The sequence below is a fragment of the Tasmannia lanceolata genome, unplaced genomic scaffold (genome assembly GCF_043159265.1).
Source record: "Tasmannia lanceolata isolate RefF3 unplaced genomic scaffold, GAP_Taslan_0.1 ptg000015l, whole genome shotgun sequence".
Taxonomy (NCBI): domain Eukaryota; kingdom Viridiplantae; phylum Streptophyta; class Magnoliopsida; order Canellales; family Winteraceae; genus Tasmannia; species Tasmannia lanceolata.
Window position 1 is genome coordinate 17,523,451 of NW_027518692.1, and position 14,717 is coordinate 17,538,167.

Below are 14,717 nucleotides of genomic sequence, written 5' to 3' on the forward strand. Positions count from 1 at the left end.
ACGTATGTTTTGGAAAAATTGTTAGAGAGGGACGAAATGGGGTTTATCAGGTCTCTAAAGGGGGTTATCAAACTCTCAAAAAGGGGTTGTCAACTCGATCTCTTTAACAATTGTTCAAAAGTTGTGTCCCCCGTTGGCAATTCTTGTATTTTGATCTGCCCCATTGGCAATTTTTCCAAAATAAATGAACATATGGTGAGAGTTTTTTACCTCGCAACCACTAGGGAACTACATTTTCTACCTCGCAACCACTAGGGAACCACATTTTATAGCTCGGCACCACTAGGGAACCACATTTTCTGCCCCGAAACCACTAGGGAACCACATTTCATACACCGGAACCACTAGGGAACCACATTTTATACCTCGCAACCACTACGGAACCACATTTCATACCTCGGAACCACTAGGGAACCACATTTTCTACCCCGGAACCACTAGGGAACCACATTTCACACACCGGAACCACTAGGGAACCACATTTTATAATCCGCAACCATTACGGAACCACATTTTATACCTCGGAACCACTAGGGAACCACATTTTATACCCCGCAACCATTACGGAACCACATTTTATACCTCGGAACCACTAGGGAACCACATTTTCTACCCCGAAACCACTAGGGAACCACATTTCATACGCCGGAACCACTAGGGAACCATATCTTATACCCCTCAACCACTACGGAACCACATTTTATACCCGGGAATCACTACGGAACCACATTTTATACCCCACAACCACTACGGAACCACATTTTATACCTCGTAACTACTACGGAAACACACTATTAGACAGTTGGAATGAAAATCACTGCTTACAAGGATCCTTGGAACCATACTTACTGGTTTCAAGGGTTCGAAAGTCTCAAAAATCCCAAAATAAATGGTTATGCCTCTTTCCCTTCTGTCAAAAGACTGCAAAACAAAATCGATAATGCTCCTTCTCCCAACAAAATCAAATGAAACCCTTTGAAAACAAAAATAAAACCCTTGGCCACCAAAATGAAACCCTTTAAAACCTACAAATCCTGAATGAAATCCTAACAAACCAGAGTTACACTTTTCAAAACAAATGGAACCCTTTCGAACCCTAAATGAAACCCTAATTTCGTTTCTAAAATTAATTTCTTTCATTCCATTGAAACCCTAACAAAACGAAAATCAACATAATGAAACCGTTTGCAAACCATGGATAAACTAGAAATCAAGTGAAACATTTTGAAACCCTAACACAATTTCAATAATGGTACCAAGTATTTCATATCCAACACCCCAAGAAGAAAACCCAAAAAATGATACCCTACATTAAATGGTTTAAAAAATACCTTGGGAGAGTTGAAGTACTGTTTTTGGCAAGAGGAGCTACACTTTCCAACGACAAGCTTAACTTTCCGACGCGTATGCAAGCTTCCCGGCAACAATAGTATTTTCCGGCGAGGTAAGAGGGAGAGAAAAAGTGAAAAAAACGAGTGAAGAATGTTTCAAACGACTGCAAAATGGCAAGAGAGAGTGAAAGTGTAAAACGTAAGGTTATATGGATGGAAGGGTATTTTAGTAAACGTACTCTCCCAACCGTACCTAACAGCCCTTTTCTCATGAATTTTAAAACCCCACCCTTCATTCACAATTTCACAAAAGCTTTACATTTTTTTAATAATTTGCCCTTTTTTATATGGTATTCATCCCTACTTGAACCGTACACAAGGTTGTATGGTATGATCCATACTATGTTAGGGAGTTTTTATCTTTGAAACATTAAGGCAATTCTTCACTTTTGAAACTAAGTTTGGGAAGGATTTTGGGCTGAAAATATGCACTAAAGGACTTGCTGAAGTTGTCTCAAAGATGTCAAACGAATTGTTATTTTGGGAAAGCTTTATGGGAGCTTCCTTAGCCTCTTGGTCCCTCTTCCTCTCACCACAATAATTCCAACTATTCCGAGAGAGAGAGAGAGAGAGACAGAGAGCTCACATCTGAGGAAAGATTTCCTATAAGCCGTGTGGTGGGGAGAAGGAAGAGAAGAGCTAGAGGTGTTTCCAGGTCGATTCCGTGCTCGGAAAAGCAAAGTACGTTATCGGATTTTAAGCTTCGAGATCGAGTTCGCCCATGGTGAAAGGTATTTCTAACCCTTTTTGTATTAGAATGTCAATTTTCTTTGATTTGAATGCTCAAGATCCAAGGGATCAATTTAGACAATGTATTTTAATAAACCATTCGTATGATGGTCCCCAACTTAAATTTGTCGTGCCTAGAAAATCATGCATAGAATGATCCTATCATTTTAGATAAGTAAGAATTATACAGTATTGCCAGATTGTAGGGCTAGGATCATCCTATTGAGAAGATTTTTGGAGCTCAACCTAAATATTTCTCACAGTACGGTTGGGCCCACTTCATAGGATGATCCAAAACATTCATTTGATGAGCCATAATGTAGAAAAACTGTACCACGAAATTTTCTTCATAGGGTTGATCCTAACCCTCCGATTTATAGAGGTTTCTCTAATGTGCAGTCCTCTATAAATCAAACAGTTTCGATCAGCTCTACGGAGATGATGTACATCATCCTATTTACTTTGCGGCCCATCAAATGAACAGTTTTAATCTTCCAATGAAGAGTTCCCCACTGTACTATATGAAAAACAAAACAAAACAGTGGACTTCAATCAACACGGATCATATAAAATCTCCCTATTGGACTATGGGAATTTTATACCAAGTTTTTATACCACGGTTCCCGAGACCTACATGAATTTTTTGAAAATCTAATCGGCCCACCTTATTCGAAGACCAGACACAGGGACACGCACCATCATATAAAAGCTCATCTAGGCTCTGTTCACTTGTTTTCTAGCTGCAGGAAAAGAATCTGACGTGGAAAATTGGAAAAGAAACTGTGAGAAAATTCCTTTCATGAGAAAATTCCATTATTCACTTGGCCGAGAAAGGAAAAGAAAGGATGCAGGCAAAGTCGTTTTCTCAGGAAAGTGATTTTCTCATCCTTTTGGTGAGAAAATTTAGAGGGAAAGTGCAAGAAAGTTGGTTTTCCATGTCATTATTTATATTTTCCACCTGTGTAATTCCGCTTTCCCAAGAAAATGAGTAAATGGCGGAAAATGTCAAATCATGTCCAATCACAGGAAATTTTGGCTTACTTTCTTCTCCTCTCCTTTCGCAAGAAGGCAAGTGAACAGAGCCTTATACTCGATTCAAGAGGAGTTTTATAGAGTGTCAGCAAGTGCATACACTTGCATGAGTATTTTTCAAAAAATGAAGTGGAGCCCACATGGTTGAGTGGGCCACAACTTAAAATTGCTGTGCCTAGAAAATCATCCTCATGGAGTGATCCTAACCCTCAGATCTGTTAATGGATGATAGATTATAGAAACCTTTTCAGATCGGAGGGTTAGGATCATTCGGCCAAGCCAATCATATTTATATATTTTTTTTTTAAAATGCAGAGGCCCACATAGCTAGATCATCCAAACCATTCATTTATTTGGCCCCGAGTTAAATATGCAGTGCACAGAAAAATCATCCATGTAGAAAAATCATATAGGTTATGTTTGGCAACCATGAAAAAGTATTCCACAGAATATTTGTTGGCCCTATTGTTAGAGCGTGTGCAATCAATAAAAACAGTGAAAAAAATACGCTACTTCAAATTAGATTCTTGTCTTACTATTTTTCAATCTCAGTCCCACCCTCTCAAATCTCTCCCTCTCCGCCCTCTCTCCACTAATAATCCACGGAATATTTTTTTCATGGTTGCTAAATATGCCCATGGGTGAAAATTTTCTCAGGAAAAATTCTCTTCATGCTTTGTGAACCAAACAAGTGCATTTTTGTTCTCAAAAAATGATGGCAAGAAAAGTTCTAATGGGAAAGCATTTTCTTCCTTTAAAATATTATCTTATCAACCAAGCAGGCCCAGAAGGGGGGTTGTGTTTGGATGTGACCAAATATTTAAAAAAATAATTAAAAAAATTGGAGTATTTTTTCAAGTAATTTCAATCAGACATGTTTGTGGATCTTCATTTGCACTCTCCCTTTGCCTTCACAAAGATTGTTCATTCCCATTCGAAAACAGAGTCTAGACTACTCTTAGGAGAGTCTAGACTACTCTTAGTTTAGATTGTGACAACCGATTGTGAGCCCCAAACAGATTATTGGACTCAGAATTAAATGTTATTTTGAATCTAATAATTGGTTTTGGACTCAGAATCGGTTGTTATAATCTTAAACGAACCAGGCCTATGGATTTTGAGAACCAATTGAGAGTCCAAAATTGATGATTGGACTCAAAATTAAGGCCGTGTTTGTTTTAGATTTTGAGAATCGATTGTGAGTCCAAAACTTATTACTGGACTCTTTGCCTCTCCGTCCTGTGTGGTCTGGCCCATGGTTTAATATTTCAGTTTCGGTAACCGTTTCGAACTCCACTGAAAACCGAAATTTCAGCGAAATCCAAAATTTCGGTCCGAAATTTGGTAATTTGGTTCGAAATTCCGGACCGAAATTTGGGCCTAAATTTATTTTTTTAAAAAAAATATAAATAATGGCATTTAATCCAAATTTAAGACCGAAATTCGGTAAATGGCGAAAAATGAAATTTCGGTAAATTTCGGTTTCGGTCCCCACCGAAATTTCGAATTTCAGTCGAAATTTAAAACCATGGTGTGGCCTACATGCAAGGAATGCAGGTCGTCCTTGCCCATGTGTCCTCCAGCAACATCCTCAAATCATTTTTAATTTTATTAGTGTACTTAGTGGAAGTGTTAAATGATCAAAGCATTGCCATGCCATCCCCTTCTAGAACCAGTTTCTTCTACTTCACACAATTTTTCTGTCAACACTTTGAAATTAATGGCTCTCATCTTAGCATGTAATCCAAATTCAAAGCTTTTGAACTGCCCCAGAGAATAAAGAAAAGGGAAAGCTACCAAGACCCATTCACATATGTACTCATTTTATCATCTAAAAAGTCTAACCCACAGTAAATCCCTTTCATGACAGGTAAGGATTAGTCTAAAAGAAGCATGCATTGCTCCCAATCTATTGTAATATTCTTAGAACCCACAGTAAGGGGTCTAAGAATATTACAATGTCAAATCATTAAGTTGACAAACTAAGAATTTTATTAAGTAATGGTCCAATGTGAGTCGATGGCAACTGATTTTTGATGTGATTTGACATCACAACCTCTTGATCTAGTGGGGTCTGCCACCCATCTCACATTATTAGATGTGGGTCTTAAAATTAATTTTCTTGATCACCGTCCGGTCAAAAAGATCCAATGGTGGAAATTTCGATTCACCAAAACTCTTCTTGTCACATAGGGGCATTGATGACAACGATTTTGATTAGACAAACAAAAGCACCATCACCACCTACCAATTAACAATGGAGATCAATAATAGAGAAGGTATTTTTTTCCACGGTAATGTAGGAATCCTACGGGAACTTATTAGAGAATAAAATCAGATCTTTGACCATTAGATCATTTAGGTTGTAGATTTTTTTTTATTTTTTTTGAAATGGTGAATCATCATTTAGGTTGTAGATTAGGCAACTAGATTTAGATTAAGGCCGTGTTTGTCTTCGATTTTAGGAATCGATTTTGAGTCCAAAACTGATTGTTGGACTCAAATTATATGCAGTCCAATAATCAGTTTTGGACACAAAATCGATTCCTAAAATCCAAGACAAACACGTCCTTAATCAAAACTGATTATTGGACTGCAAATTGCATATAATTTTCAGTCCAATAATGAGTTTTGGACTCAAAATCGATTCTCAAAATCCAAATCGAACAGGGCTGAGTAGGTAGAGTAGATTAGGATTATCTCCTTCATTAATCTACCCACTTTATCTAAATCAGGTTATCAAATCTACAACCGAAATAATCTAATGGTCAGATCTCTTGGGATCTGATCTTATTATATAACAAAACTAACCCACAGTATTGGCAATCCTAGTTTGAGCATTTGGGTTCCAAACAAAACATGAGCATACCCCTATTCAACTTCAAAATGAGCAAAACCCACACACAAGAAGAAAAAGCATATATACCAAAACATAAAGTTCTTTGTACATTCATCAAATGCTCCAAAAGCATGCATGGTTTCAAAAGCCACATGGGAGACTGACCCTACCACTCGTCCTCTCCAGCCCATCTACATAGTCTCCAAAGCCAAATTAAAGACCCCCACACAGAGAAAAAAAGAAAGAATGCAGAACTGGGTTTATTCTTCATTTTCTTCTCCATCTTCTTCTAGTCGGGAAGGACTGCTTAAACAATTACCATGGCCTAATTTCCTGTCTACAGAAGAGAAGAAGAAAATAGAGAGAGATACTTCCAAAGAAATGCATATATCTACGTATCCATTTATCTATCTATACATCTCTTTGCAAAAGAGTCAAGGGATTTCTGAGTGGCCTTAAAATAAGCAAAAAGAAGAAAGAGATTGAATGTGATAAGGTAGTACCATCTTTTTTTTTTATCTCCCCTCTATGTTTCTCTCTCTTAGCATTTCCTAGTAGAAACGTTTCTAATATGCTACCATTAAAAAAAAAAAAAAACGTTTCTAATCTGCTATTGTTCTTGTCTTGGGCGAGCCAACCAGAGAGAACTAAGAGCTCGGAGCCTGTGGAAGTATTCAGCAATGGCTAAAAAGCACCTGGCAGCCTGACGTGTGGTGAGAATCTGGTCAAGCCTGTGAAGGGTTTGGTGCCTCAGATTATCTGCCTGTAAGACAACAAACTACTCCTTAGAACCCTAAGCTGATATCATATTTATTCAATTGTAGAAGATGATATATGTGAATCGAGTTAAAAAAATCTCTTCACTCTGTGAAGAAAAATGGAAACCCAGAAACGACTTTAAAAAAAAATCTCTCGACTTTGTGACGAAAAATATTGGAAACCCAAAAAGAACAAGAGAGATGGTAAATTCGCACCCCCTGTAGGATGATTAACACCCCTGTTAACTTGACTCATGGCAGACTTTGACTTTACGTGTAAAAGGGGTGTGAATCATCCTACAGGGGGTGCGAATTTATCATGACGCAAGAAAAAAAGTGTATTTAATTAGTAATAACCCCATCGAGATGCACCCCTCTCTTCATTTAGAACTTATTCATGGGCTGCTGCAGTTCCTTATTAGCTGTTTTTTTAAAAGCAAAGAGAGGGGTGCAACCGTGCAAGTATTGAGGGTGGTGCAGCTGCAAAAATTCAGCAACAGGAACATTTCCATCCTCTTTTTTCCATTAAAAATGATGTCTTTTGGTTAGTGTTTTTTTGTTGCAAAGACAATCTCATAAGATTCTCTTGACTTTGTGTAAACAAGATGAAGTCTTTGCAAAGAAAAGGAAAGGAAACCCCTGTTTTTGACATTTGCACCCCTCTCCTTTTCTTTTTTTCTACAATTTACAGTAGTACTCCACGTGTTTTCTGTTGACAGCTCCAGGAGAATTTTAATTATAACTATGAAAAAGCTTAAATAAATAGGGTTCTTCCAATATCAAAACAAATAGGGGGTGCCAATATAACTCTTAAACGGAAAAGGTGGTAAGTTCGTTGTTAGAACTTAGAAGGGAGGATTATAGTATTAGTTTTATCTTCTTAACTAAGAATGTAGGGTATGAGGTTTCTATTCTTTTTTTTTAAAAAATGTAGAACATTTCTAAAACGGGATCCCATTCAGAAAAGAAAAACCACTGTCACTTTAGGCATATGTTGAGATTTGAGCTCTCTTGCGCGGGTACAGAATATAGTCTTTTTTCTACAACACGGAATCGCGTTTTCCTAGCAACCCTTAGAAAAAAAAATTAAACCGATGACTTTCTCACAATGTTTGTTCCGAGGAAGGGAATTCCTAGGGTATATCGAAAAAGGCATTTTGCGGGTGCTCTGTCGCATTTCAGACCAGCCACCTCGTGATTGGAGTCTCTCATGCGGCAGAGCACCCGCGAAATGCCTTTTGCGATGGACCCTAGCAAATCCCTCCAAGAAAATATCCTCCAAAAATGAAAAAAAAATTGTTCATGATGTTTTCTCTCCTTGTAGCTGCAATTGTAGTAATTATAAATCTATGACAAGGGATTTGCTAGGGACTATCGTTGAAGGCATTTCACGGGCTGTCTGTTGCATGAGAGAGCAGCCACCTCAGATGAATCAAACGAATAAGACAGAATCTGAGCTGAGGTGGCTGCTCTCTCATCAACAGCCGCCCCGTGAAATGCCTTCTACGATGGTCCCTAGCAAATCCCCTATAACAATATATAGAAAATACTAGGTGGCTTCACACCACTGTTCTCCATAGGGATAGACATCATTGGATAAGCCGTTCCTGGGATTGGCAACTTTGGTTGGATAATTTGTCTTTAATAAATACCTAGGATTGGCTATACAGGATACTCATTGGGGTTTTAATCCATGGATAGGCCGAGATGTGTAATAGCAGGGAAATGAGGAAAGTGGAAGAAACCCGTGGTTTATTTTAACTCTGGATAGACTTGGTATCCTTCGTTTATGTTCTTGGACAACATAATTTCAAGGTAAACTTATCCAAAAAGGATAGACAATCCCAAGAGCAACTTATCCAATGATTTATATCCCTGTCGTGAATATCCTCAATAGAATTGTATAGAAACTTTAGACATATATCATTCCTCTAATATTAAGAATAAGAATAAGAATAATAAAAATAATGAGAATTTATATGATGCATGTAACCCTGTATAGTCCAATATTTTTTCGAAAAGTATTGTATAGCTCACACCATGGGATGATAAACCTCTATATATCTGAGGGCTAGGATCATCTTATGGAAATGATTTTTTGGCTACAGCTTATTTATGTTGTGGCCCATCAAATGGGCAGTTTGCATCATCCTACGGTATGCGCCATACAGTACTTTTTGAAAAAAAAAAACTATTGAGCTATACTGGCTTACACTACATAAAAACTCAATAATAGAGATGTAGTACCCACCTGTCTAACAAAACTTTCGAGTGTAGTGAGCTTGTTCATGGCAATGGCCATCTGGCCCATGTAGTTAGCCATATTGGATGGACAACTGAATGAATCCGAAGCGATGGTGTCTGAGAGAGACTGGTAAAGAGCTTCTAGCCCTTGACTAAGAGCTTCCTCGGCCTCCTGTGTGGACTGTTGTAGACTACATATACCCAAGATCTGTTGCTCCGTCAATGGTTCTATGTGACTAAGAAGTATCTACACACATATCAAAGACAAAAAAAAATTGAGTAAGCTGAGCAATCCTTCCTCTATGCATGTGTGGACGAAAATGGTGCACCCTACCTGATAATCATATAATACAACAAAAACTTAGAAAGAATGCACAGTTTCTCAGAACAGTATAAAAAAGCAGGTGGAAAATATTTTCATTTTCTAAACAAAATCTGTAGCCACATGCAAAAATCTTTATATATTCCGTTTTTATCATGCGTTAAGGGAATGAAAGAACAATGACTCTTCTTTGAGTAACAAATTAAGTCACACCCACATTAATTTTCTGAGGGAGAAAAATGAAACCCAAGAAAAATTGCATTTATCTCTGTTTTTCACTTAATAGTACAAAGTCTTCAAAAGTATACTTGGCATCGAATTTGGTTTCCAATTTGTGTCTCAGAGCCATTTTTCAGCCGCGTAACAAATGAAATATTCTGCAAAAGAGGCTCCTGTAGGGGTGGCAATGGTTCGGTTTGACCCCCAAACCGAACCGAAATTTGAATCGGTTTGGTTTTACCAAACCCAACCGAAACCGAATTTTCGATTCGGTTTCAGTTCGGTTCCGGTTCGGCCAATTTTGCCACCCCTACTCCTGTGTCTCAATACCTTGTAGTAACAGATACAGCTTTATCGGACGAAACCACATTTGCTCGAGATGTGCTACTTTAATCCTATATGTTTATTTACACACTTTGTTTTGATAAATACACCCTCTGTGTTTTTTTCAACCCATTTCCTCATTCCTGTGATTGCTCCCATGTGTCAATACCTTTTTTCCTCTTTAATGTTATCATTTCTTTTTTCATTGTTATGTCTTAGAGTAAAAAAAAATTACAAAATGGAAATGGGGAAAAGGACAGCTCATACATGGGAAAACCCTAATCTGCGTCAAACCTAATCTCGTTCTTAAACCTAATCTCGTGCTTAATTACCGGCCACTAAGAGACTTTGAAACCGAATCTCATTAGTTTTCCAAAGGCCACAATAGTGGTTATTTTTGGTCCATTGTGAGAAACGTGAGTTGGGATCGTTGTCTATTAATTAATAGTATCATGAATATTAATGCACTTAATAGTCTTATTAAGATTAGGGAATTGATAATTTGATATTTGCACTCCTTTTTTCCATAATGACACCCATTCCTTGCTTTGTACTTCTCTTATCAGCCTAATTTGGATGTTGCAATTTACAAGATGCCCTCTAACTACCAATCAAAATAGTGGTTATATAATCAAGTAGGGATTTGCTGGGGAACATCGAAGCAGGCATTTCGCAGGGCCGGCTATTGCATGAGACCAGCCATATAGGCTCAGATTTTGTCTTATTCATTTAATTCATCTGAGGTGGCTGCTCTCTCATGCAACAGCCAGTCCGCGAAATGCCTTCTGCAATGGTCCCTAGCAAATCCCTATAAAGTATGAAGTCACATTATCAAAACAATAGGGTCGAGATATCATTTCCCTAAGACTATTATGTCTAATAATAATGAGGTGATATCCGCAGCCCCTTTTTTAATAATAACACTCATCTATTTACACTTCTCTAATTAGCTGTTTCAGGGTGGTAAATTTTCTAAAAACTTACCAACAGCCACTCTTTGGCCAACCATTGAGATAGTTTGGATCCTTTGATTGTAATTGTGTGGTAGTGATGGGAAAAAAATCCATCTGGCTTAACAAGCTCACCAGAAAGTGTAAAGAATTAATTAGAGTTCTATTGTTGAGGTGGTGGGGAGAAAAATAATACTTTTAGGGAAGTGGAAAAACTATAAATTTTCAGAAGCAAATTCTCAAGAAGGAGAAGAAGAAGCAGAAGGATTATGAAATAAGTAAAATAGAAGCTTTAGGACATGGGTTTCACACCTTGAGTAGGTCGGATGGCCGGAATCCGCCCATCCACATGAAGCATCGCTCTGCCGGAGTCTTCCACATGCCGGATACGACATGAAAGACATCTGATTTGATTGCCATACTCTTCAACCCCATCACCTCATCATAATGTGCCAGCCAGTTGTCCACATAGAGCCTTAGCTCATTTTCTTGGAGGTGTTCTTGCACCGCCGCTCGAAGCTCGCACATGAGCCTATGGTGTTCTTCGAGCCATCTCGCATACTCCATGTCGAAAACTGCGGCATCTGGATCGAACAAGACACTTAGAATGCAGTGAAAAAAAAAAATCCCACAACACCATTAACAAGTTGAATTCAGGAATTAAAGGAGTACCTGAGCTCAGACCGCCAATGCCAGAGTGGAGACCTTGTTCCCCCAAAGTTCCTCCTCCAAAAAGCAAACCCTAAATTCATTAAACCGAACATTTTTTGAATACTTTTAGAAACCATGTGTGTAACCAGTAAATTCATATATATTATGAGAAAATAAAGGAATATTCCTCTTTCCGTTTATTCATATAAAATCTTAAGGATTCTGAAATAATGAAGGGTGGATGATTGGTTATACACTTAAAAGTGGTGTATATTCGACACACCTGATCATTCTTCTTAGTTGAGTCCATGACATTGCAAAAAAGGAAGGACATTAATGATAATAGAATAGTAAAAAAATAACCAAACCTGAGATCTAGCCCTTTGTAATTCCTGTTCCATTTGAGTTAGCTTAATCCTACTTGACTCTAGCTGCTGAACATATGCCTGTCAAAGATTAACAGAGGAAAAAAAATCATAAACTGAGAATTCAAACCAAAACACATCATTCAGATTCTATTTCTAAGTCACTGAAAAATACAGGAAGGGTATTTTTCCATTGAAAAAAATTACTTAAAACAGGTTGCTTATGCTCTTTTACCCAACTTACCTTTCTTCTTAGCCTGCTTTTTCTGGCTGCTTCTCTATTCTGGGCAAGCCTTCTTAATGTCTGCAAATAAATCATCACATACATGAAACCTTTTGCAAAATAAAGGTAGGAACAAATAGATATGACATGAAAGAAATAAAAGATTAAAAGTAGCCCTCATTTATTCACTTTAGGGTCTGGTGTCTTTGGTCCTTCATGTTCTAAACTAGAGGTTGGGCCCTTGCGATTTCCTTCTCTCTTTAGAAACAAAAGAAAAACAATAGAAAGATGAAAAGTTAACGACTTTTGCACAAGGTCAAAATCATAGAATCAAAGGTAAAAGTAGAGAAAAATTCAATCTTTGCTGTGCAAACCTTCTTCCAGACATGATGACTTAGTTGAAGAAAAGAAACAAGAAAATAAAGAAGAAAATATGTCATTTTCTTATTAGAGTTTTTTGTCTTTACCTTTACTCCCACCTTGACATCTTTCCCTGGTTCAGATCCAGATGCTGAACCATTTTTTGTATTGGCTAATTTCATGGTTGTTGCTTCCGATGGTCTCTTAGTAGCTCCACTTGTAGAAGAAACTAAACCTACACCACCCTACACAATAAAAAACACATTTTTTTCAACACGTTCAGAGGCTAACAAAAGGAACTCAAAGCTCTATTCTTTAAATTTCATACCTCTGTGGATGGGTCTACATGCATGGGTTGAGAAGGGAAAATATTCAAAGTTGGAGGGCTGAATCCCAAGCTCTCTGCAAACACGAATTCCTGCAAGCATTAAATCTTCTAAAGGTGTAATTCAAAGAGATTATAAGACAGGATGATGAAGATAAAAAAACTGGAAGGGAGATAAAGAGATGTATGGGCCATGAGGATCAGTCTTCCCATTTGTCATGCATTTGTAAACCCTTCCGTCTAAAGCAAAAAAAGGAAAGATAAAGCTAAAACCCCAAATCCCAAATCCCAGTATCCTTTTTGGTACAATAATTTGCAAGATAGTTTGTTACATGTCACAGTCTTAAAATCTCTACAAAACCCATTTTTTGTAATTCAAATCTCTGCAACTTTCTTCACAATCCGGTCAAATAGAGTACAATAGCAGTTATGGATGCTTTTTCTGTGACCCAAAAGCCATGTTGAAGGAATCAGAACAGCTTGCCCTTGTTTCCTTTTATCTATCTGTTTCCCTACTCTATTTTCTATAAATAAATAAAAAATGAAAGAAAAAAGAAGAAGAAAAGTAGAAAGAAAACATACGTCTTTGTTCAGGAACTGAACAATTATCCTGTCCTTCCAAATAGAGAAAAAGAGATTGATCTAATTCTCCCAAATCATAAGCTCCACTCTCCTTACTTCTCCTAACCAAAGAACATAATCACAAAAAAATAAAATAAGGGTTCCTTCTATAAAGAGAGTTTAAGCACCTTTTGCACCATATCATCTCTCTCTCTCTCTTTCTTTTGTGATAAATTGAAATTCAAGACATGGGTCTTTCACCCTTTTTCTCTTACATGAAATTTCCAAGGTTGGAAGATGAAGATTGCATCCCATAAGAAATCAGATGTTGTTCTTCTTGTTGTTGATTCCCTTTATTAGCCATGAATGAACTCCAAAGCTTCAAAGGCCATTGAAAGAAACCTCATTAATGAATAAAAAAAAATCTTCTCTTCTTTTGTTGGGATAAGAAGAGACCGCCATGGTAGAATTCTGCCAAATAGAGTCGGTTTTGATGAATGAAAAAGGATAACAAAAGAGTAAAATTAATGGAAATGAAATAAAATAAAGAATTCAATGCTATGAAATTAAAAACAAAGACAAGTTCTCTTTGCTTATATCCTTTTCTATCTCTCACCAAAAACCTGGCGACTTTGGAAAACCAAATTTTCAGATAAGCGGTGTCGAAGCCGGTAATTCTCTAACCGATCCACATGCACGAAAAACCGCCGTAGACTCTAGAAAACCGGCTTTTGTGTGAAAACCGCTTTATATGTGTTACCGGAAACCGGGAATGGTTGCTGGTGTGGGTTTTCTTTGTTTAGGTCAAATTACTAAATTCACCTTTCTTCCCTACCAAATGCCATTTGCATACCTAATACTAACCACTCATGCATGGACACACGTGCCCATAAAGGGCGTTTCTTTATAAGAGTTTTTGCAAAAGGAGTCTTCTAGTTTTACAATTTTGCAAATAGAGTTATTAAGTTTCGTTGAATTTTGCAAATCAGGTCATGTCATTAATTTGTGACCAAAATAGCATGGCATTGCAAAAGACCAAAATACCCAGGTCAAAGATAAGTTTCAAATAAAGGGTGTTGGAATACCATTTCTACGTATACGAAGCAGTCTTATGGCCAACCCATCATGTTTTGAAGTAAAATTGTGGGTCCCACCATAATACGTGGACTCGCGTAGAGGTGGTGGGACATACCCTATCAACCATGATGTAAAATTAACGTGGGCTGGGGTGGAGGTCGTGGGACATGCCCCATCCAGCATGAGGTAAAATGATGGGCCCCACTCGATGCATGCGTTTGAATTGAGATGGAGGGATCCACCCTTTCAAAATATATCATTGAGCTTCACGGGTATTTTTCATCTTTTCACACATAATGACATTTTGGTCTTTTATTAGGAGTAAAAAAAATCTTTGCTCACAATTT

General features: G+C 37.5%; 1 protein-coding gene across 4 annotated transcripts; it reads right to left on the reverse strand.

Annotated features, from left to right (window-relative positions):
- Positions 1 to 6,058: 6,058 nt before the first annotated feature.
- On the reverse strand, positions 6,059 to 14,049 carry LOC143846252 (bZIP transcription factor TGA10-like). 4 transcript variants are annotated; one of them, XM_077354684.1, is made up of 12 exons: positions 13,910 to 14,049; positions 13,569 to 13,672; positions 13,315 to 13,415; positions 12,736 to 12,809; positions 12,515 to 12,652; positions 12,237 to 12,305; positions 12,069 to 12,128; positions 11,828 to 11,905; positions 11,481 to 11,550; positions 11,121 to 11,392; positions 9,001 to 9,240; positions 6,059 to 6,754 (listed from the first exon to the last, which is right to left on the reverse strand). In XM_077354684.1, the coding sequence occupies exons 2-12, from the start codon at positions 13,655 to 13,657 to the stop codon at positions 6,602 to 6,604; spliced, it is 1,344 nt and encodes a 447-aa protein (XP_077210799.1). In that variant the 5' UTR covers positions 13,658 to 13,672; positions 13,910 to 14,049; the 3' UTR covers positions 6,059 to 6,601. The 4 variants fall into 4 exon arrangements, with proteins under 4 accessions (XP_077210799.1, XP_077210798.1, XP_077210800.1 ...); XM_077354683.1 differs by having other exon boundaries at positions 13,569 to 13,970; XM_077354685.1 differs by lacking the exon at positions 12,237 to 12,305 and having other exon boundaries at positions 13,569 to 13,972.
- Between the last annotated feature and the right edge of the window lie 668 nt (positions 14,050 to 14,717).

Coding starts and splice junctions, on each gene's coding strand:
- LOC143846252 (XM_077354684.1), bottom strand. CDS start 13,657: ATGGCTAATAAAGGGAATCAACAACAAGAAGAACAACATCTGATTTCT. Junction 9,241..11,120: donor GGCCATCCGACCTACTCAAG/GTGTGAAACCCA, acceptor ATATGTGTGTAG/ATACTTCTTAGTCACATAGA. Junction 6,755..9,000: donor TCGAAAGTTTTGTTAGACAG/GTGGGTACTACA, acceptor GTTGTCTTACAG/GCAGATAATCTGAGGCACCA.